The sequence below is a fragment of the Quercus lobata genome, chromosome 8 (assembly GCF_001633185.2).
Source record: "Quercus lobata isolate SW786 chromosome 8, ValleyOak3.0 Primary Assembly, whole genome shotgun sequence".
In the NCBI taxonomy this organism is placed as follows: Eukaryota; Viridiplantae; Streptophyta; class Magnoliopsida; order Fagales; family Fagaceae; genus Quercus; species Quercus lobata.
The window spans coordinates 34,349,379-34,374,417 of NC_044911.1; the positions used below are offsets into that span (position 1 = coordinate 34,349,379).

The 25,039-nt window shown below is 34.6% G+C and overlaps 1 protein-coding gene across 1 annotated transcript; it reads right to left on the bottom strand.

The window, feature by feature from the left end:
* Positions 1–15,931: 15,931 nt before the first annotated feature.
* Positions 15,932–20,848, bottom strand: LOC115955086 (probable terpene synthase 12). Its single transcript, XM_031073137.1, has 7 exons — positions 20,571–20,848; positions 19,782–20,049; positions 17,981–18,353; positions 17,628–17,846; positions 17,405–17,543; positions 16,655–16,903; positions 15,932–16,524 (listed from the first exon to the last, which is right to left on the bottom strand). The coding sequence occupies exons 1-7, from the start codon at positions 20,799–20,801 to the stop codon at positions 16,228–16,230; spliced, it is 1,776 nt and encodes a 591-aa protein (XP_030928997.1). The 5' UTR covers positions 20,802–20,848; the 3' UTR covers positions 15,932–16,227.
* Positions 20,849–25,039: the final 4,191 nt, after the last annotated feature.

Below are 25,039 nucleotides of genomic sequence, written 5' to 3' on the forward strand. Positions count from 1 at the left end.
AATGGCACAGTTCTTTTTATGCCATTGGAAATGTTTCTCAAAGTATTCAAAGAAAGGATAATCTGCTTTTACCTCTTTCATGAATAACTTCCATTTCTCCAAAACTTTAACCTTTTGTTCCTTGGTATGGTTGGCTCTATAGGCTTCTCTTTTAACTCTGTTCTTTTCAGAATTAAATTCCTCTTCGAGCATGTCCATATTTGGAACGAACTCTTTGGTTATTACTAGGAGCTGATGGTCGTATTCAGTTTCTTGCTGAATAGGATTCTTGAAGTCAGATCCTGATGGTGAGGGGGGTTTAAGACTGTCCTGACTGTTGTTGTCTTCTTCTTGATCAACAACTGAGTCTTGCTTGGCTGTGTAACAAGGGGTACTAACCTGGGAGTGGTCTTTAACACCTTGAAACTGTGGACCTAAGTCTGGACCTAAGTCTCTTCTAGATCTGGGATAAGGAGCTCGTGTTCTAGACGAACTACTTTGGGATGCAGGTCTATCTTTTAAGAGGATAGTTGGCTGCCAAAAGGGTTGTCGTAGATCTAAAGAAGATCTGGACCTTGGTTCCTGGTATGTTTCCTGGTGCAGATCTAACGAGGATCTGGGCAAGGGTTCATCATACTCTAAGGGTGATCTAAACCTAGACTGGTCAAAGCTAAGTCTAACCGAACCGTCGGCTAGTTGCTGGACATAATCTAGATCTGGATTCCTAACAGGATTCTGGATCTGTAGAGGATAGTTTTCATTCTCTAAAGACCATTGGACAGGGAATGTTATTTCAGACCATTTCAGGGTTCTTGGTACCTGAACGGTGGATCTAACATCTGAAGTTTGGATAAGAGTGGTTTCACCTGGTTTTCTCTTATCGAAAGCTTGAACGGACATGTTTGTCCTCATGCACTTATAATACACTCTGTATATAAGAGCAAGCTGCTTGGTGCCATGTAATACAAAGATTCCATGGGTTTTGATGTTGAGGGTGAGGACCTTCAAGATGTGAGGGTCGTCAAGTGCAACTGTGAGGTTTGGAAAACAGTCGAAATGAATTGGACCGTTACTCAAACTGGATTCTATGGTACCTAGGAGACTATCTCTAAACCTGATGAGGCGGGTGTCTCTGAGGGCCATAAGAACCGAGTTGTCTAAACCTTCTCTGATCAATGGTTTAACTCCGACTTGGACAAGTCCTATATGGAGGTATTTGTGACCAGATTCCCTATGCGCTTTTATGGCTGCAGGGGATAGCAAATAACAGGTTTCATATTCCTTGTTAATGCTGTAGACTTGTTCTATAGTCCTAACATGGTAGTCATTCTTGAAAGACTTCTTTAAAGACCATGACGAAGACTTATAGACCTGGGTTGTGGGAACTTTGGGTATGTTCCAATCTCCTAACTTCTGATCTAGATCTGTAAGCTGGTACGACTCTGAGTTGATTGTTCCATCTTCTTGTGGAATCTCAGGGGGGTTTGTACTGCTAGATCTATTGGAAGTGGAAGAGTCACTCCTTCTAAACATCCTATTTATCATTTTGGATTAAAAGCCTAAGAAATCAATTGCAACCTAGACTTTCTTTATCCTCCAATTTCTGGATCTATCCTTAGATCTGAGACAGGATATGTTCAAAGAGCTTGCTGCCTACTATGACAAATGTAACCTCCTACTGCCGTTGAATTCTATTCAAATGTATTACTCCACCGTACGCACACCCTAACGCTCTCCTGGCTAGACGGGCTTTACTGCTTAGTGCGAGTACAGACACTGAACTAGGACTCTGGTCTCACCGGATTACAAACAGTCATAGAACTGGACTGACGCTTCTCAACAGGACACATCTGTAACAAATTTTTAGGCTAGAAACAAAGATAAGAGAAAAAGATGACCTGGGAAACAAAGGATTAGCTCAAACAGATAATCACAAGATAATAAACAGTTTGAATGAACGGGAGGCTCAGCCTACCACCAACAGAAAGAACAATAAAAACTGGCTAAGATGAAGTAGTAGATGAAAAATGCAACATATGGGAGTGGAAGTGCTATCAGAAAATAGATGTAAAACAAAATAATGTTTGTTAGAGATAACATACTTTCAAAGTAATGAACACAACAAAATAATGGATAACTATGGCGGTATAACCGGCCAACTTGATTGAAAATACAGTAACTTACAAACACTTACGATCGAGCTCAAATGGCTCTGATACCAAAGGGGGGTAAGCTACAACAAAGAGGTGCCGTCTATGAGGGCACTGGGGCGGAAGCATAAATAGGTTACAAGTGCAGTGCTATTACAAGTGTAAACTAAGGAAAGGGGGGAGGAGAGAGCCATTCTGATTACAATTGTAGTTCTGAGTACAAAGTAAAGAGCTCTGGAAGAAAGGAGGTCTAAGTGTGAAATTTAGCCTACTGAAGACTGAGGGGAAGTGTCCCTTTTATAGCTGGAGGGAGCTTCGGATCAGGACAGGAGACCGCTGGAATCACGGGTGGTGAAATGCTTTTACCTTCAGGTGAATATCTTTTCAGCCGAAAGCAACAGTAATTCCAATGATTCTGTCTGGGCACTGTAGAGTGAACAGTAACTGGTCACTGTTTATGAACAGTGTTTTGTCCCCTTGCTTTTCTGGAATAGTGACTCTGCATAGTGTTCTGGACTGTGCAGTGAATAGTACTTTGTTTGTCTCTTTTGCTGGTGCGGGTACTGTTCATGGAATAGTAACCGTGTTTTTAGCAAAGAAGAATCTGGAGCTTTAAGCTGGGCTTCTGGAGGCTGTTCTGGAGCATTCAGGAGTCCAACCTGGTGTTGCTTTTAGTCGCTGTCCAAGTTGTAGGCATCATAAGGATCTTGAGAATCCTGGAATGGGTCAAACTGGTAGCGATTGCAAGAAGCTTCAGAAGAGGCAGGAGAATTCTTTTCTACTGACTCAAGCTGAGCTGACTGGAGAAGAAGCTGTTGGGCAAGATCTTTAAGTTCCTTGCTAGATTTTCCGGAGAACTGGGCGGAATCTAGGCTAGACTGTGATCTTGTGCGATGGGCTATAGTCTTCTGAACTGGAAGGGGAAAGTCATTATACATTTTGGTGATAGCATCAGTAGGTCTGAACCTATCCCACAATTTTGTAAAGAATTCCCGATCGAGTATATTCTGGTTGATTGCATAATTCCACATGCTTATCCAGTGGATCTTGTACTTAACTGTCATGTGCAAGATGGCTGGGAACTGGGAAGAATGCTTATCAGTCTGAAAACTGGTACTGAAATACCTTAGTGCATCTTGTAGGGGTTCTGGGAAGTTTTGAGGAGTTGATCCAAACATTTCCCACCACTTGAGGAACCACGAAGGGATTTGTCCTTTGAAATTCTTATCAAATTGGATGAACCATGAATGATCATAGGTCATATTCTGAAAGAACAATATTTTTTCAAATGCATCCATATAGTCATAATAGTTGTACAGGGGTTCTGAGCCCTTGAGTACTGTAAGTTTTCTGAGAGTGGAGGGATGTCCCCAATCTTTGCAACTGACAAAACTCTGGATTATGAACTTATGGTAAAGAACAATTGAGGGATTAGTTCTTTCTCTGATGTCTTCTATTCTGGCAGACTTTTCTTGAAGAAGGATGCCTTTATAGTATCTGATACCTTTTTCTGGGCTTTTGGGAAGGAAATGCCATTCATGAGGCAATACTTCTATTGCTAATGCCAACGGATCTGTTATGTGGGCTAAGTGTGGCTCAATATAAGAGATGTGCTGAACAAAAGGCTTTTTGATGTAAGAAGCTCTACCTGTTTTGGGAGGGAGAGTATAGGACTGCTTAGGAACGATTGGACCAAAGGGTTCTTCTACTTTTGAAGGAGAAGCTACTGCTTTGGGAGGTAGTGTGGCTAAGGCAGAACTGTAACTGTGTTGTCCTTGGGGCCTTTGGTAGTTTGGTTTGGGAATTGTGGAAACCAAATAACGATTGGCAACAACGGATGGCGACACAGGTGGGTGCATTGGTGAACTGGAAAAGGGTACTAAAGGGCCAGGGTTCTGTGCCTGACTGGTACTCCTAGTGTTATGCTGTTTAGGCAATTTGGGAGGTTGGGGTTGTACGGGCTTTTTCCCGGACATTTTGTTCTGGATTCTGCAAAAATTCACGGGTTAGGAAATCAGGGATACTGTTTTGAGTTCCTGCAATGAATTCAATGTCAAAATCGAAAACTGAAAGGCTTGTCGTAGATCTAAAGAAGATCTGGACCTTGGTTCCTGGTATGTTTCCTGGTGCAGATCTAACGAGGATCTGGGCAAGGGTTCATCATACTCTAAGGGTGATCTAAACCTAGACTGGTCAAGGCTAAGTCTAACCGAACCGTCGGCTAGTTGCTGGACATAATCTAGATCTGGATTCCTAACAGGATTCTGGATCTGTAGAGGATAGTTTTCATTCTCTAAAGACCATGTTATTTGAAGCGGAACATGTTCCAGAAGGGATGTTACTTCTCTGGGTTCTGGTCCAGGAGAAGTGCCTTCATGCATAGGGGCTTTTCCCTTGTTCCGGCTTGAGGATGCCATTGTCCACTTACTAGTGGAGTTATAAAAAGTTTTTTGCTTTTTGACCTGCCATGTGTTAACAATGTGATTAATTTTTGAAACATATTTGTTAAAATCATGGGATGTCATGGAGCAAATTCTTTTGTATGCAATGTGATGGGATGATAATTGATGAGATTGAAGAAGACTCAAAGAATTATCAAATATGATAGTTGGTACAATTTGATCAAGGTTCTTGGCTTGATTTGGACCGAATGGAGATGTTTTGGCTTTGCTGAAGTCCAGATTTTTAGAAACAGAAACTTTCTGGAGATACTCAATCTCTCTAGGTTCAGGGTTCCTAAGAAATTTAAACTTGACTGGCTGGCCAAAAGGGTGGGTAGTGATTCCTTCACTATCCGTGGTGAAAGGATATAACAGACACATAAATGGGTTTCCTAAGATGACCCTATCTGTCATATTTTTGACAAGAACAAAGGTGGTTTTAAAACACGCATTGTCTTGGCAAACATGTGCTTTTGGAATTTTGAATTCAATCTGCATTTTTCCTCCACTTGCGGAAGTTAACCGTTCCCTAGTTTTCCGGAAGTATTTGGAGGGGATGATTCCTTCTTGAATGCAGTTGAGATCAGCACCCGAATCTATTAGGGCAATAACCTCAAATTCAAAGTTTTTGCTTATGACAATCCTGACTTTGGAATGCCATTTCTGGAAGTTAATCCTACTGATGGTGTGCAGGAACGATTCATTGGATGGTTCTGGTTCCATATCTGCAGTAGGGTTAACCTTATCATCTGTTTCTTCATCAGAAGGGTTCTGTAATGAGGTTCCTTCCTCATTGCCTTGCTGTGAAGTGAACTCTAGATTTTTGACCCTTAAGTCTATGAGGCCATGATCAACCCTAAGGATGGTTAATTCCTGCTTAAGGTTTCTCATTTCAACTTTGTTATCCTTAATCTCTTTCTGGAGATCTTGGATGGTTATTTCTTTCTTGGATTTGGTAAATCTATTGTAGATTTTTTCCAAGTCAACTTTGGGTTCCTGAAACCTAGGTTTGGATGTATTGGTTTCCCTGACTAAGGTTCTATGGAACTCACTAAGTCGCCGAGATTTCTCTTCAGGATCTTTGATCTGTTCTATGAGATCGAGGAGAAGTTCTTCTTGTTTGGAAAGAACATGGATAGTTTTGTTCCTACAACAACTATCCTGGCAAGGTAGGATTTCATCTGTGTCACTAGAGGAACTAGAAGATACTCTAGAGGTTTCAGAGGATGTCCTAAACAACTGGTGTTTCTCTTGATCACTGGACTCACTACTTGGGTGGTCGAGTTCTAGAAGTTTGAAGATCTCATTCTTGCTGGTTTGGTCACTAATGAGGGTATTGATAAGGGTTTTGGCCTTAGCTTTACACTCTTTTTGGAAATGACCTTTCCTTCCACATTTAAAGCATGTTTCTGATGCTTTGGTTGTGAATTTCCTTACAGGACTGGTTCTACCTTTCTTATAGAAATCATCAGTTTTGAACTTATGTTTTCGATAATGTTTGGAGGTAGGTTTCTTCCTATGGGGTTTCTCAGAGGGTTCTTCGCCTCTGTGTTTGGACTTTCTTTTGGGAATGATGGAAGGTAAGCCATATTGGGTACAGAAATTTCCTATTTCGTACTTGGCTTTACTCTTATTGGCTTGGCTCTGTATTTTGAGATCTCTACACATCTTCATTCCCTCATTTCGGATTGTGCTTGAGATGTCACCATAAGTTAGGTTATCATAATCAATGATACCTAAAGAGCTAGCAAGAGTTTCTTTGACCTTCTGTCCAAACAATGTGGGTAAGCCATTGATAAACTTCTCCTTCCAAAATGGAGAGTTACAATCGCTTCTATGCATGACACGGGTGGTGAATACATCTTCATACCACCGGTATTCTCCAAGGTTTTTACATCTAAGGTTACTTAACTGATCATAAATCCTAGATGTGACATTACTGGGTTTACCTATGAAGTGTTTCATGATCGTATAGATCAGGGTATTGACTCCATCGGGAACACCTCTTCCTATGCGTTCGTCAAAGATAGGGTTCTCATCCTCATCTTTCTGAACAGCATGCTTAATGTCGTCCTTAGAGGTGGCTGTCATACAGTGGTTCCACCAATTCAACAACTTTCCAGTAAAACCTAAAACAATGAGCTCTACAACCTCAGTATTTGGAATACCATCATTAAGATAGTTATTTGCTACCATGGTTATATGCTGGATTTTGTTTTGGATTTCTTGCTCGGATAAACCATCTATGTTCCATTCATAGAGTTTACCACTGGATACTGTGAATTGCATGGTTCTTTCCTCAAACTGGAGGTCAGGGGGTGTTGGTCTGGGATACCAATTCTTGGTAAGGCTAGTGGGCGTTACCTTGGGTTGGTAAAGCTTATTTACCTGTAAACCTCGAAATTGGTCTTCTATAAGTTCTATCTCCTTTTCAGTTTCTGAGGAGGTTCTGCTAGAACTGCTAGAAGCTGTATGAGCATGTAGGGTGTTTGCCTGGTGTTCAAGCCTAGGGTCCCTACTGGTCAAGGTGTGATCTGGTGAAGGGGTTACTGGTTCCTTTTTCACTAGATCATCAAGCTTTTGGGCCATCTCCTTCAGGGCTGCTTGCTCCTTTGGTTTGAGGCTAGCTTGTCTGGTTGTGGGAAGCTTGACTAGAGGGTTTTCTAGTGGTTGGATTGGTTTAGAAAGGTTTCCTGGTTGGAGGAGAACTTTGTTGTCAATCCTATCTTCTATCCTGTCAAGTTGTTTCCCTATAACTCCTAAACACTGGTTGGTATAGTTGTTTTGCTCTATTACCTTTCTGACAACCTTTTCTTCTGGGGCTGGATACTTGAAAGGTGAGGCAATAACATCGGTACCACGCTGGTTAAAGAGAATGGCTTCCTGAGGAGGATGGCTAGATCTAACAATTTCTGGTTTGCTAGTACTTGGTGCATCCTTCTTGGGAAGTAATTTCCAGTTGGTTTTGGAAATGACATAGTTCTTTTTATGCCAATGGAAATGCTTCTCAAAGTATTCAAAGAAAGGATAATCTGCTTTTACCTCTTTCATGAACAACTTCCATTTCTCCAAAACTTCAACCTTTTGTTCCTTGGTATGGTTGGCTCTATAGGCTTCTCTTTTAACTCTGTTCTTTTCAGAATTAAATTCCTCTTCGAGCATGTCCATATCTGGAACGAATTCTTTGGTGATTACTAGGAGCTGATGGTCGTATTCAGTTTCTTGCTGAATAGGATTCTTGAAGTCAGATCCTGATGGTGAGGGGGGTTTAAGACTGTCCTGACTGTTGTTGTCTTCTTCTTGATCAACAACTGAGTCTTGCTTGGCTATGTAACAAGGGGTACTAACCTGGGAGTGGTCTTTAACACCTTGAAACTGTGGACCTAAATGTCTTCTAGATGTGGGATAAGGAGCTCCTGTTCTAGACGAACTACTCTGGGATGCAGGTCTATCTTTTAAGAGGATAGTTGGCTGCCAAAAGGGTTGTCGTAGATCTGATGAAGATCTGGACCTTGGTTCCTGGTATGTTTCCTGGTGCAGATCTAACGAGGATCTGGGCAAGGGTTCATCATACTCTAAGGGTGATCTAAACCTAGACTGGTCAAAGCTAAGTCTAACCGAACCGTCGGCTAGTTGCTGGACATAATCTAGATCTGGATTCCTAACAGGATTCTGGATCTGTAGAGGATAGTTTTCATTCTCTAAAGACCATTGGACAGGGAATGTTATTTCAGACCATTTCAGGGTTCTTGGTACCTGAACGGTGGATCTAACATCTGAAGTTTGGATAAGAGTGGTTTCACCTGGTTTTCTCTTATCGAAAGCTTGAACGGACATGTTTGTCCTCATGCACTTATAATACACTCTGTATATAAGAGCAAGCTGCTTGGTGCCATGTAATACAAAGATTCCATGGGTTTTGATGTTGAGGGTGAGGACCTTCAAGATGTGAGGGTCGTCAAGTGCAACTGTGAGGTTTGGAAAACAGTCGAAATGAATTGGACCGTTACTCAAACTGGATTCTATGGTACCTAGGAGACTATCTCTAAACCTGATGAGGCGGGTGTCTCTGAGGGCCATAAGAACCGAGTTGTCTAAACCTTCTCTGATCAATGGTTTAACTCCGACTTGGACAAGTCCTATATGGAGGTATTTGTGACCAGATTCCCTATGCGCTTTTATGGCTGCAGGGGATAGCAAATAACAGGTTTCATATTCCTTGTTAATGCTGTAGACTTGTTCTATAGTCCTAACATGGTAGTCATTCTTGAAAGACTTCTTTAAAGACCATGACGAAGACTTATAGACCTGGGTTGTGGGAACTTTGGGTATGTTCCAATCTCCTAACTTCTGATCTAGATCTGTAAGCTGGTACGACTCTGAGTTGATTGTTCCATCTTCTTGTGGAATCTCAGGGGGGTTTGTACTGCTAGATCTATTGGAAGTGGAAGAGTCACTCCTTCTAAACATCCTATTTATCATTTTGGATTAAAAGCCTAAGAAATCAATTGCAACCTAGACTTTCTTTATCCTCCAATTTCTGGATCTATCCTTAGATCTGAGACAGGATATGTTCAAAGAGCTTGCTGCCTACTATGACAAATGTAACCTCCTACTGCCGTTGAATTCTATTCAAATGTATTACTCCACCGTACGCACACCCTAACGCTCTCCTGGCTAGACGGGCTTTACTGCTTAGTGCGAGTACAGACACTGAACTAGGACTCTGGTCTCACCGGATTACAAACAGTCATAGAACTGGACTGACGCTTCTCAACAGGACACATCTGTAACAAATTTTTAGGCTAGAAACAAAGATAAGAGAAAAAGATGACCTGGGAAACAAAGGATTAGCTCAAACAGATAATCACAAGATAATAAACAGTTTGAATGAACGGGAGGCTCAGCCTACCACCAACAGAAAGAACAATAAAAACTGGCTAAGATGAAGTAGTAGATGAAAAATGCAACATATGGGAGTGGAAGTGCTATCAGAAAATAGATGTAAAACAAAATAATGTTTGTTAGAGATAACATACTTTCAAAGTAATGAACACAACAAAATAATGGATAACTATGGCGGTATAACCGGCCAACTTGATTGAAAATACAGTAACTTACAAACACTTACGATCGAGCTCAAATGGCTCTGATACCAAAGGGGGGTAAGCTAGTTCATAGCTTAGGGATCCCAATGGTACCTATCAGAGTCACTCTGTATGGGTCTACGCCGCAACGGACCACGACACAACCGGTAGGCGGAGAGCCCTCCTTTATCCCCATATGGGAAGTGAGAGTTCCTACCACAACCCCTCCAGGTCCCAGAAGGACCAAGGGTTGGCTCTGATACATATATATATATATATATATATATATATATATATATATATATAATCCTAGTTTTGGGCCACCGTGTGTATCCATGAAAATAGTCATGGATCAAAATATTATTCATGTATATGGCCTTCATGTTTTCAACGGAGTTATATAATTAAATCCTAGGTTGCCCACTATGTGTCTCTAGAACAAGCCATGGATTACGAATCTCTATTCAGGTATATGGCTCTTACTTTTTCATTGGGGTTTTATATTAAATCCTAGGTCAATGATATTTTGCCTGCTGCCTTCCTCATGGCAATATGAGCTTCGATTAATGCAAGGGATTATTATTGGTTAGAGAAACTTTAATTTAGTGTTTAAGTGTTGTCAGTTCAGCAAAGTATTTTTCCTAGTGAGTCAGTTTGTACAATTCAATAAGTTTTATATTTTGTGGAGGATACTAAGTAATTTATATGATTGAATATAGGTCTTATTTAAGAGTATTTTGAGGCTTTTTGGAGGTTGTTTCGGTTGGACTATCAGAGGGATTCAAGTGCTGCAAGTAATTATGCATAATATGCACAAATTTTGTCCATTAGGTTCATAGAAGGTAAAAGTTTTCAAAAGTTTTGTATTTCAAACTTATATTTTCTAAAGTTTGTCAAAAGCATTTTTGCATCATTGAAAGAGAAATTTCGACTATTAAATAATGTTTTAAAGAGATACTTCAAATTTTAAATAACGTTTTGAATGCCCAAATCTCACTTAAAAGATGATTTCTAAACTAAACTATTTTTCGTAAATAATTGAGTTCCAATGTAAGTTTTCTAAAAAGGTTCTTGTTCTTTAAATTTGTTAACACCAAGTGATTTCGAAGTCATATTCCTATCCGCCAAATGGTATTTAAAATGTTTCTTTTTGCAAATTGAATTTTCATATTTACTCAAGAATTGTAATTTATTTATATAAACTCCTCAGTTTTTATTCATTCCCTAAGAGAATCAAGCATCCTTTGATTTATGTTCTATTTGATATTGTGATCTTTGATATGCCTATGTATTTGGAATAATTGTTAATATCAAGTAAATTATTATATTTTGTATAAACTTTGCTTTTGTGATATGTGACTCAAAATAAGTGTTTTTAGAATTGATCAGATATGTGTGTAAATCCGCTCACAGGATTGTATGTGAGAAATATGTGTTGATCCCTCATCAACAGGGGTTAGATGTTGGTATCCAATCATAGGATTGTATGTGAGAAAAATGTGATGTGTATATGTAACACTGTGCTCTGATCAATTATATGTATGTGTTTTTTTTTAATGATTTTGAGATGTGATTACATATGTATTAAGTGATTCATTATATGTTTTGGAATAATTATTTTTGATATCATTGAATGAGTTTGTGAAAAATCAAAATACTCGTGCTTTTCTTGACTCTATTCTGTTATGTATTCTGTATAATTACTTACTAGATGTGTAGCTCATCCCATCAATTACTATTTTTAGATTAAAGTGTAGTTGGGAATATAGAACCTTTGGATCGCTTTGTAAGGTGCAAGGTAGAGTGTGGAAGTTGTAGACGACTTCAGTATTACTTGAAAACTTATAGAATTTCAGTTATCTTTATTTTGTAATTCATGTTTTATATAGTGGAGATTATTTTCAATTTGTGGAGTTTAGATTTTTGTAAGAGGTTTTTAAGAGTACTTGTCTCTTGGAGTTTTAATTTATTTTGGATCAATTATGTTTTTTTTAGTTATATAAGTTCACAAATTCATGTTCCATGGATTTGGGTCGTGACATCTACTCTATGATGTACATCATCTAAATATCTCCATTACAAAAGTTCATCCTCCATCAGTAGTTAGTCTAATTACTACTAGCCTCCAAAAAGCTATCTCAAAATGATTGTTGCCTACTCTGAAAAGTTTGTAAAATAATGAGATGAGACAGAGCCCAGTAAGTAGCATAATTAATGGGGCATGGGGAAAATGCAAGTTTCATAATGACAAACAGTATACAAAGCATGTTTTGATTTGGGAAATTTCTAATTGAATATTGCAAGAGCATTTTCAATTATAATATGAAAAGAATGATTAAAACAGTATAGCACAAAACTTTTTTGAAATATCTCAATGTGAAACTGCATAAGATATACTGTGAGCAATAATAACACCATTCCAAAACTAAAAAATCCAACCCAATGCCACATGACAGTCGCCAACACAAATTAAGCCAGAACTCAATTGTCGACACAAAACCAGAATTCATCTACTGACACAAAGCCAGAACTAATAACCATCACAAAGATGGGTGCTAAGATACCAATGTCACACAGACTATAGTATCTAGCTGGGTAATCACCGGGTAATCACATGTCACAGCCCAAGGGTAAAAACATGAAGAGTTCACAGTTTATATGAAATCAAAACACGGTACCCAATATATTCACAAGGTTCTCAAATTTTCCAAAATTGTTTCTTGTCAATAATATTTTTTATCAATTTCTCAAATATCACAAGTCAATATAAAAACATCTTTAGAATCTTCAAATAATGCAATAAATCCATAAATTCCATTCCTAAGAATTCTATAAAAGATGCTTATCATTTCCAAGTTAACAAATCATGCATTTTCCCATTCGCATTACCAAATATGATGCATTTTTCATATATAATAATATATAATAGGGTCATAAAACAACACTTTTAAGAAAACATATATTCATATATAATTTTCCAAAATATGTTTGACCCAAAAATAATGTTTATGAAACATAGTTATTTTTCAAAAATTTCATTAAAAAGCTACTTACCCTGCAACCCGCAAAAAACGTAACTCTCCAAGTTCCAAATGAGATTAGCTAAAACCTAAACAATATCAAGCAAACCTATCACAATAAGCATAAAACTTGAAATTGTATCTAGCTACAAATTAGGAATTGCCAAATAAGCACTAATTAGGGAAGCCTAGTATTTAGCCTCACAAATAATATTTTCCACTTCCAAAGTTTCTTAACCAATGACTTTACAAGGCATAGACTTCCATTATACTCATGAATCATTCAAGGTATTATCTCTTACATCAAAACCTCAATAATTTATGAGTAGTTCCCACAAGATTTTCACAACATCATCAGGAGACCTATGAAACCAAAATCACAATATGCTTCAAAACAAACAATTTAAATCTTTGACTAACTCCAAATCTTTATATATCTAAAAACTGAAGCATAGCATTTATTATTGTTACGCTATTGTTAAGCCACCTCATCCACCATGTCATTATTCTTTTTCATATTTATTTTTTACTTTTAATTTTTTTACAATATTAAATATATAAATATATTGTCTTTACAAAATCATCTTAGACTGTTTTAACTTTACATATTCAAGGACTTTCATTTTGATGTTATAAATAAATAATTCAAAACAAAAGTATTGTCTATACATATTCATCTTGGGTGGTTTAACTTTACATATAATTTTTTGCCAATTTATCTTCCTTCATTTTGGCTCTTCTTATTCCTAAACTCTTACTGTAACTTTGTCACTCTTTTCCATTCTATGCATAGTTTTTCCATCAAAAAAGGTACTCTCTCTCTCTCTCTCTCTCTCTCATTTGTTTCATTTTTTGTTGGATTTTTTTATTTCTACCTTAGATTGATGAATATTTGTGTTTTCTAAAACTTTACTTTTGGTTTATTATAACTGAAAATGAAAAGATAAAAGGCTAGCCACTATACCTCCTATTATCTAATTCATCATGTACATAACTCATAAACTTGATGATTGTCTAATGAATCAAAAAGATAGACACCTAAACTATAGATATTTTGTAATATATATCTTCAACTACAAAATTTTGCAATCAACGTCTTAATTTAGGATTAATTGTAATGTCTATGCATTGTATCCAAATGTTTGATTGCATTAATTTTTATAGTAAGAATGCACATTGTAAGTGTTTGTTAATTTAGATGCTGATTACATATTGTCATTTTTTTTCCCTTTCCTTTTTTCAAACCAGTCTTAATTATCACCTGGATCATTGCAGGACAAACTGTTTTTGTTTTTATTTTTCACTTGAAACCAATCTGAAATTCTTTTTATAAATTCATTCTTTTGTTTTCTATCTCAAAAACAAATATGAAATTTTTTTATAAACTCATTCTTTTAATTTCTATCTCAAAAATAGATATGAAATTCTTTTTATAAAATTCATTCTTTTGTTTTCTGTCCCAAAAAACATATCTGAAATTCTTTTCATAAAATTCATTCTTTTATTTTCTATCTCAAAAACAGATCTAAAATTATTTTTATAAAACTCATTCTTTCTTGCATCATAAAACTAGATCTGTATTTTCTATTAAAAATATAATTCACAGTTTTTCATCATAAAATTAGATCTGGGATTTTCTATCATGAAGTCATGGTATTCTCATAAAAAAATAAATAAAACGTTTTTCTTTTTTTGCATGGAGCAAGGTGTAGGTCTAGGATTTTTGAATGACATTTATTCATAGATCTAGGAAAACTAACACAACATATTGCATTTCATAATTTGTTGCATGTCATTAGTCAATATATAAGTGTTCCTTGATGCAAATATTTTTTTATCATTTTATTTACAACACTAAATACTTTTAATGAATATTTTTGTTATTGATATAATTTGGAGAAAATCGTATTATAATATGTCATATTTTGAGTTGTTGTCAGGTTTTAGTTTATTTGGAAAATAACAGGATATGGTCTAGACTATATATTGACAAAAATGATCTTTGTACAGTATCCTTTCCCTGATTTTTATTAATTTTCTGGATACGTTTCGGGATGTTTTTTATTGTATGGTAGAAAAAATTGGGTTTGAAAAAGTTTGTTTAAAACTAAAAGAATAATTTTAAAATTTTATATATTTTTTAATGATACACAAAATGTTATGAATAATTTTTATTAAAAAATTAATATTTTTGCTAACTTACCATTTGAATTCTTAAAAAAATTGTATTGTTTTCATTTTGATACAACATAAATTATATATATTACATTTGTGATTGTCCCTATAATAAATGAAATATAATTATGGAATGCATTACTACTTATTAAATGAGGCCAAATTGTAAAAAAAATAAATTTAATGAAACCACCTTAAAAATATTATCACACGCAACCCCCGAGTTAGCGACTAATAATCAATAAAAATTATATTCACTATTATTTTACATTAAAAAGCCAAAACTCTCAAATCTTCACCGCTTAGATATCCACCATTGTAAAAACTATAAAACCACTAATTAAATAATTCCACCAATACAAAACTTATACATATAAACACATAAATATTACTTCCAAAACTCATAAATCACATGGATATCATTATCAAAACTTAGATTAAAATAAGCTAAAGCAAAAGTGTAAAACCCACCAAAAATATTAAAAACTTTTATCTAAAATAAAATATGTGAAGGTGTTTAGAGATTCTTAAGGATTTTTATGTGATCTTGCTAAAAAGTGGTGAGGAATTAAGGGGATAGGTGAGGGTCACGTGTGGCTCCATAAAAAATCTGTTTTTTTTTTTTGTTTTTTTTTTTAATTTTTTTTTTTATTTTAAGGGCTGGTTACAACACAATGGATTGAGTTCAGTTTCTTTTGCTGCAGAGAAGACTGAATTTCTGTTATACATAAAGGCTTTACACTAATAGGTATTTATACTTGAAATGAAAATTCTAGAAGCTAAAAAAATTCCTGTACATTAAAAAAAAAAAAAAAAAAAAAAATCCTGTGCCTACATAAGTATCCTGTACATAAAAAATATCCTGTACAGGATTTTTTTTATTTTATTTAGTTCTTAGTTTCTAGAATTTTCATTTCAAGTATAAATACCTACTAGGAAAAAAAAAATTTAGATACAAAGAGCTAGATACCATTATCCCATCATTCAGGATTTTTTATTATTAAATTACAAATTAATACCATTATCCCAGCATGAGATTTTAAATTATGTGAGACTAAATGGAAACTAAATCCTTAGTATTCATCAATCTAGGCCACATTCATCAATCTAGTAGTTTAAATGTCTTTTCCATTTGTTGCGTAGGCCACATTGCTTAGCACTTGGCAATAATCAAACTTAATCAATTTGAAGTATGAACCCCAGATACTCTTGTCCTTATTTATTTAACTTCTCAACATAAAGAACAAATATTAGACCCCACACCCCATCCACCGCACCCTCTAGCACCCATTTCGTAGCCACTATTGACTTGGGCCGATCGATAAGATTACAATTTTTATCTTAAGCTCAGACATAGGCCACACATATTTTATCTCTAAATTGGTGAAACAGGTTCTATCATCAATGATAATACTCGGTTCTTCGCTCTCTCATCTGGGGCCCCATGCCCATCTCCGTACTGGTATGTGCATTGGGCAATCCGAGCAAGGTTGATTGCTATTTCCACAAACGGTTCTCCAAATGAAGAATCAGCTACTCGCTCTTCATTTATCTTTTTCCAAGTTCTATCAACCATATTTCTGATGTCTTTGCAAGCACGTTTCTCTGAAAGACTAGTTTCACGCATGTAGCAATGGATTGCATTTGCAGTTTTACCTGTCTCTAACTCTGCCTGTTTTTCAAACAAGCGACAAAATATATTAATGTAAAGTAATCTTACCAACTATGATATAGATTTTAAAATCCAGTTTAGCACAAAAAAGAACAACATGGGGGTGGGAAAAGAAAAATAGAATTAATACCGCGGAAGTACTCAAATCATTGGAGAGTCGAAAAATCATGGATGGCCAACGTAAGAGATCGTGGTATTTTTCTAAGTCCCCAAGTGCTTGCTTTGCGACAGTTTGGTTCAATAAAAAATAAGTATGAACTAGTATGACAACCCCAGATACTGATACCCATGCATTGTCAAGATAGTCCCTGAATGCTGGCACATCTTTGTTGTAACTCCACTTTGCTTCTTGTAGGAAAGCTTTTAACATATCAGCCCACTAAAGTAAAACATACAAGATACATGCATTAGATTCCTCCACTTGCTATTCATGTGTTAACAGAAAGCAATTATTAACATGTGTCCTTGTACAACTACTGAGGTTTCAATATATATATATTAAAAATGAATAATTTTTTTTTTTTTAGCATTGTTGTCCGTACCGTTCTAAAATGGAACAGTATTGTTCACATGTTGCAAAAATTATGAGATTTGGAATATCTCATAAAGGGGGGTTTTTTAGTATTTGGTATGCCAAATGTGCCAAATGCTACTGTGGATGCTCTAAGACCATATAAAAGTTGAGAATTGTGACAAAAATTGTAAATCTTTTTGTGATCCTAGCATTTTAAAAAAATTACTACAAGGTTGCAGTAGGATTGCAACATATTGCATTAACGGCTTTGTTATCAAATAAACTAGAACACCCATTAACTATAAAAGAAAACCTACATGCTATTTATTCATTAAAAGAAACGATTAAATGGCTACATATATCTACCGCTTTTGTTAGGTATGGAAGGCTGTCTTCTTCATTCTCCTTAAGATTGTCATATGCCATCTCATTAACTGTGTTATAGAGAGCTAGGAAGCTCAATTTCATACAGTTGGGAAGATTTTTCACCACACTGATATCCCATCTGAAAAAATCATTAAGAATTCAAATTAAAGCTATGACTTGCTATTATAAAAATTGGAAGGTTGAAGAGTTGGTTGGTATAAACCTTTCAACGGCATCAGTAAATAGCTCCAGTTCATCCAGAGTACCGTAAACATCATAGACATCATCAATGGCGGTTATAAGAGAAGTCACTTTCGTTAACCCTTTACGAAGATGACTGAATTGAGGTTCGTAGGCCATTCCAACGGTCCAAAAGAAGCATTCCATCAGTCTATCTCTACTGAAGCTCAACTTGTTTGCTAGACCCATACCCTTCCACCACCTAAATGCATGTGGGAAGCAAAATTAATTAGTTCCCACTTAACATGAGATCTTTTTTTTTTTTTTTTTGGGTAACGCTATTTAGCAAAAGCCCGCCTAATTGATCACATATAAATACATTGAGAATTATCTTACCTCGACATTTCTTGAAGCTCAGTTTGATGTACTGATTGCACAATGTTAAAATCCAACTTGGCAAGTTCAAGTAGAACACCATTGGCATCCTCCCTCTTACTATATGCCTCAATATACCATCGAGCTTCCAGCCTTAGCATTCTATGGTGCAATGGAACCTCCAATGCGTGACTAATTTGTTCTGCGATGCTTTTACTTACATCCCTTTTGAGGTCCTTGAGATGCATTCTTGTGAATGCCAGGGCCTCATCCAAGAGATTTTCTCCTTCAAAAGCAAGATATGAGGCTTCATATAGACTGAGCATTCCTTTAACATCCTTTCTGAGGAATTCCTTGAAATTGCCACTATCGTCCTTGAATCTGTTGAATACATCTGGGCTCCATACAAACATTATCCAATAAGATTATGAGGTTATGAGGTTGACACGAGATGAAAAATGCTATAGAAATTACAAATTTTACCATAGTAAAAATTACAAATTAATATGATAATAAATACGATTGGTGGATTTTAACAATATAATAAATGTATGTCCCAATTTTTTTTTTTTTTTTAATTTTTTTATGATTCATGATTGCAATACTTTGTAAAACTTTTACTTTATAAAATGTAGTAAAAATTATAAATTGATATGAAAATAAATATATTGGGCAAATTTTAATCAGAGATGGAACTGGTAAGGGGCTGAGGGGGCCATTGCCCCCCACCACCCTTTTTTTTTTAAATAGTAATACTATACACATTTAATGAATAGTTTAATAATTGAGCCCAACATAATTATTTTTGGCCCCACTCCTCCCAATAAGTTACAAATTGGCCCATGAAAAATGAAAATGATAAAACCCAACTGGCAAACAACTATACTACAACATTTGTGTTACTGTATTAGCTGTTTCTTACTCTTTCTTCTTAGATCCAAGCTTTTTTTTTTTTATAAGTATTAAGATTGACTATTTGAATTTTCGTGAAAAAGATACGGCTATTTTTGCTGAAAAGAAAAAAAAATGCGCAAAGAAAAGAAAGAAGAAAGATAGATGAATACAAATTACAAACCAAGTTAATGTACTTGTAGTGAGTGAGAGTGGGGTGCGTGGGTGGCCATTAATCAGTGGGTGGGATGGTAGGTGTGTTTGGCTATTAATTTTTAACTTTAAAAAAAAAAAAAATATATATATATATATATATATTTAACTTACATCTTATTAGTTGGTTGTTTATTAGTAAATTAGTTTAATTTTATGTGGGGTATTATAGAATTGAATAGTTGCGTTAATAAATTGGTGCTAATGTGTAGTGTACAATCATTAGTATTACAAATTTTATTATATAAATTTTATAAATTCATGTATCATTAATCAAAAGAAAATTAGGATTAAAAGGGAGATTGTTGCAAAGTTTAGTACAAAATCAACTATAGATGATTTTTGTTATTTAAAAGAATGTTGAATTCTATTTTTAAATTATTAATTTAAAATTTATTAATAAATGATTATTTTGTTTCTCCTCTCTTTTGTTGATATTTTCTTAACATTAAATATATGCTAATTTGTATTTTAAAGAATTTTTTTTATTGAGGTTTTGGCCCCTCTAAATTTTGATCCTAGTTCCGTCCCTGATTTTAATAATATAATATATGTATGTCCCAATTACATTTTCTATGACTGATGATTGCATTACTTTGTAAAAAAAAAATTATGTAGTAAAATTTGTATTACCTTAATATCACAAATTCTAGAAATCATGAGGACCATTTATTGAAAAGAACCCATGATGTCCCAGAAGGTAGATATTTAATTATACCTTGAGAAACCTCATAGCCATGTTGTCTGAGGAGCCTAAAGCTGAGAGCAGTAGCGTGCAGACTCTTCTCTACTCTAACGTTACAACCTTTGGAAGATGCAAACTTTACAAGGGCTCTTGCTATGTCCTTCTCAAAGCGGTACCCCAAACCTAATCGTTGAACATCATCAATTAGTTGAAGTGTTTCCACTAAGTCCGCATTTTCATTATTAATCATACTCCTCACATCTTCTTTCACTTTCTTTACCCTATCTTCGTATGGTTCATCCTGCATGGTCACAACATGATTATAGGAGAAATAATGTAACACTATACACTTATTGTCTACTTCATGAGTTATAGCAGAATATGACAAAAATGCCAACAACCTTGTGGCTCAAAGACATTACCCAATATCTCCCATGGTGAATTTGGGTTCCAACCCTTTATTCCCCACTTATTGTAAGGAAAAAAAAAAGATATATAGCTGTTAATTAAAGATAATGGTTCTCCCACACAACTCATTTCACATTTTCATACTTGTTTCAGCCCTTTCCACGTTTAAACATGGGTATCACCTTTTTGACATTTTAAAGTGTGCATATTGCGTGTACAATTGTGGATATTGTGTGTACAAGTGTGAATAAATATTTAACTGAACTGTTAAATATGGTTTGTCTGGTACGTTATTAATTAGCAGTTAACAAACTTCTTATTATTAATCATAGTTAACAAACTTTCTTTGCTTTTCAAAGAAGAGAAATGAATGGGGGGAGAGGTGACACAGAGGAGTTAAAGAGATGTAGTTACCACAAAATCACTCTTTAAGGACTGCACAAAGTCGTAACTCCAAATGCTCGGCTGGTAATTGGCGGATTGTCTTTCATCTTGGACATGTGAAGTTGGTGCACTTGCCAAGCATCGGAATTGGTGGTGGTGGTGGTGGTGGTGCATAAGAAGAGATTTTTTCGTGGCATATTTTGGTAAGTCATGTGTTAAGGAGCACAAATGGGACAAAGGGAAGTGATGGATTAGTGCCATTCCACTTATAGCTTCTTTCTTTTTTTGATGAATTCCACTTATAGCTAGCTAACTTATATGTTCGTGATTTCTACACTGACACATGAAAGCCATATATAGAACTTCAATACTTCGCAAAACGTGGAACGCATGGAGAGGGGCCGAGGCTGTGGGGGCCGCAAACAGTCAAATTTGAAGAATAGTCCTTATATATAGGAACACACGTTAAAATTATTTATTTGTGAGTTTCAAAAAAAAAAAAAATTTCTTTGTGAAAAATATGAATTAAAGAGACTAAGAACTTGTTTGGATAGCATGAAAATTGAGTGATATCACTCAGTTTTCATGATCCATCATCCAAAGCAAGTGGGTCCCACAAATGGATGATTGTTTGGCTTGGTTTTGGATGATTGTTTTCATCACTCAATTCTTTAATTTTTGAGTGATGAGTTATGGAATGTGTTTTCAGTTTCCATAACTCTGTTTTTAATGGCATTTCAGTAATTAAAACTACATATTGGGTCCAACGATCAGAGTCAGCCACAACTTTTGACCCCTTTTTTTTTCTTCACTAGGTTCGGTGAGTTTGGTTTCTTCATCTTCTTTTTTGTCTTTTTCCTTTCACACTAGGTGGCTTCTTCTTGGTTTGGGTTCTATGCTTTTTTTTTTCTTTTTCTTTTTTTGTGGGTTCAGTGAGTTTGGGTATTGGGGGTTGAAGGAAAAAAAAAAAAAAAAAAAAGTAAAAGCTACACCAAGTTACAGATATGAGGCCCACAAACAGTTGAAAATTTTGAGTGATGACAAGTTGAGTGATGGTGCCAAACGGATGGGGTGTGTGAGTTGGGGTATTTTAAGTGACGAGTGATGAGTGACGAGTGACGAAAACTGAATAACAAAAATTAAGTGATGAAAAAAAACTAACCAAAAAAGCCCTAAACTTCCTATCTTACTCCATATATTTTGTTACTACTCTACATAACATAATACGTTGGTGTTCTTCTCAAAAATAAATAATAATAATACATGTTGCCATGCATGTTGGTGTAATTTAATTAAAAATATATAAAAATTATAGCAATAATTTTTTTGTTATAAAATATATTATGAAACATTTAATATAGCACATTAAGACAAATAGTAGTCACAAAATTTTTATATCACATTAACCCAAGTATCTTGAGATTAATTTATCCATTATCTTGTTAATTAAGTCATTAATATTATTTGTGATTGGTAGGTTTAGTACATTGAATGCATGGGGTTACAATTTACAACAAGAATTACAATCTTTATTACTGAGAATAAAATATATTATAATGAAATAACTAAACATAATCATAAGTTTAGTTGTGAGTTGAAACATTAGAATAAACTTAAGATCTATTTTAGAAAATATCTTACTCATACAATTATATTTCTTAGAAAATATAATATATTTTTTTTTAATTTGAGAGAGAGATTAGTTATTTTATGTTTTTCTAATTTCATAATTGTTATATGCATATGAAAAGTTTGTTTATTTGAAAATATATTAATTTTAGAAATTATTACACCTACTAAGAAATAACCATTACAACTATTTTAGAGAAGAATAGTTATTCATCATTTTAAAGAATATTTATTCACAAAAAAATGATTACCTTGTGTCATAAAAACATAACCAAACTATAAAATAGCTAAATAATATAAATAACTATTACTACATATTACAGTACCTATTACAGTTTACCAAACATATTCCCTAATAAATGAGAAATAGTGAGATACAATGATATATGTATACATAAGCATTAATTGAGAAATATAATCCTGTGAGCGGATTTACACACAAATCTGATCAATTCTAAAAATACTTATTTTGAGTCACATATCACAAAAGTAAAGTTTATACAAAATATAATAATTTACTTGATATTAACAATTATTCCAAATACAGAGGCATATCAAAGATCACAATATCAATTAGAACATAAATCAAAGGATGCTTGACTCTCTTAGGGAATGAATAAAAACTGAGGAGTTTATATAAATAAATTACAATTCTTGAGTAAATCTGAAAATTTAATTTGCAAAAAGAAATATTTTAAATACCATTTGGAGGATAGGAATATGACTTCGAAATCACTTGGTGTTAACAAATTTAAAGAACAAGAACCTTTTTAGAAAACTTACATTGGAACTCAATTATTTACGAAAAATAGTTTAGTTTAGAAATCATCTTTTAAGTGAGATTTGGGCATTCAAAACGTTATTTAAAATTCGAAGTATTTCTTTAAAACATTATTTAGTTGTCGAAATTTCTCTTTCAATGATGCAAAAATACTTTTGACAAACTTTAGAAAATATAAGTTTGAAATACAAAACTTTTGAAAACTTTTAACTTCTAAGAACCTAATGGACAAAACTTGTGCATATTATGCATAATTACTTGCAGCACTTGAATCCCTCTCATAGTCCAACCGAAACAACCTCCAAAAAGCCTCAAAATACTCTTAAATAAGACCTATATTCAATCATATAAATTACTTAGTATCCTCCACAAAATATAAAACTTATTGAATTGTACAAACTGACTCACTAGGAAAAATACTTTGCTGAACTGATAACACTTTAACACTAAATTAAAGTTTCTCTAACCAATAATAATCCCTTGCATTAATCAAAACTCATATTGCCATGAGGAAGGCAGTAGGCAAAATATCATTGACCTAGGATTTAATATAAAACCCCAATGAAAAAGTAAGAGCCCTATACCTGAATAGAGATTCGTAATCCATGACTTGTTCTAGAGACACACAGTGGGCAACCTAGGATTTAATTATATAACTCCGTTGAAAACGTGAAGGTCATATACATGAATAATATTTTGATCCATGACTATTTTCATGGATACACACGGTGGCCCAAAACTAGGATTATAATTATATATATATATATATATATATATATATATATATGTATGTATGTATCCCAACGAAACAACGTTAAAGCCATCCTCTTTTGTTTTTCCAAATTGCAACTATCTCTAAAGATTCAGCAACTTTTGGATTAACCTTATTGAGGTCTTTAAAGCCATCCTCTAATATAGTGATGGATACTGCTATGGTACAAACCTTTGAACGGTATCGGTAAACATCTCCAGTTCTTCCAAAGTGGCATAAACATCGTAGACATCATCAATGATGGTTATTAGTGAAGTCAATTTTGTTAGCCCCTTACGGCAATTACTAAATTGAGGCTCAAAGACCATTCCAACCGTCCAAAAGAAGCATTCCATTAATCTGTCTCTGGCGAAGCTCAATTTGTTTCCAAGGCCCATTTCCTCCCACCATCTAAGTAATACAATAGAAGCTAGCAGATGTTAGGACATCAACAGATGCAAATTTATTATAGCATTAACACTGAATAGATATTTAAAAATTATAGGAATAATTTTTTTGATTCATTTTCTGAAGAAAAATTGGTCTCTGGATATGGACAAAATGCAATATATATTTGGGTAAAATAAACTTTGTATGGACAATATGCAATATTATAGGGACATGTTGTGAATTGTACCGTGACATGTCTTTCAGGTCTCTCTGGTGTGGTCAATAGCTTCGTATCTTTGTTAAGATAATATACCCAGCTGTTTTGTTCTTATTACAGAATCTGAATCTAAATTCCCAAATTTTTAAATGTTTACATAAATTTATGATCTTTTTCACTCATTTTTATTGTGTCCATGCTTTAATTTAAAAGATATTGCATTAAACGACGTCGTTGGGTTATTTTGGCATTTTAAAAGGTGTAGGAGTGGTGGAGAAAGTAGAAATAGAGGTGAAGATAAAGGAATATAAGTATGAGAAATTAGTTAAAGCCCTTGAAAACTTTGAAAATAGGTATTATATCTTTCTATTCTTTTTGTTTGTTTATCTAATTCTTTGACTGGATTGAAAAGAATTAGATTCCCATCGGTGTATAAAATTTGTTAACCCTGACAAACTTTAGTAGTTTTGGAAATCCTTAAACATTTTTGGCAGTTATAAATAAACAGTTAAGTTCTTTCTCAATCTAACATTTTAATCTATTTAGATTTTTATAATTTTGGGTGTGTTATTCATGGTTGATATACGTGCCAATTTGTTTGGTCTGTTATCCGCTCATCCTATAACTCCCTTGATATCCTTGCTCCAGGAGGTATAAAACAATGCAAGAAAGCTTGGCAAGCTAAAACTTTTAGAGTTACTTCCTTTCCAATTGAGTCTAAAATCTTAACA

Excerpts from the sequence above, each read along its gene's own strand:
- LOC115955086 (XM_031073137.1), bottom strand. The coding sequence starts at position 20,801 with ATGGCACTAATCCATCACTTCCCTTTGTCCCATTTGTGCTCCTTAACA. Across the intron at positions 20,050-20,570 it reads CCTTAAAGAGTGATTTTGTG|GATGAACCATACGAAGATAG; the intron begins GTAACTACATCT and ends GTGACCATGCAG. Across the intron at positions 18,354-19,781 it reads TGGCTATGAGGTTTCTCAAG|ATGTATTCAACAGATTCAAG; the intron begins GTATAATTAAAT and ends TATGGAGCCCAG.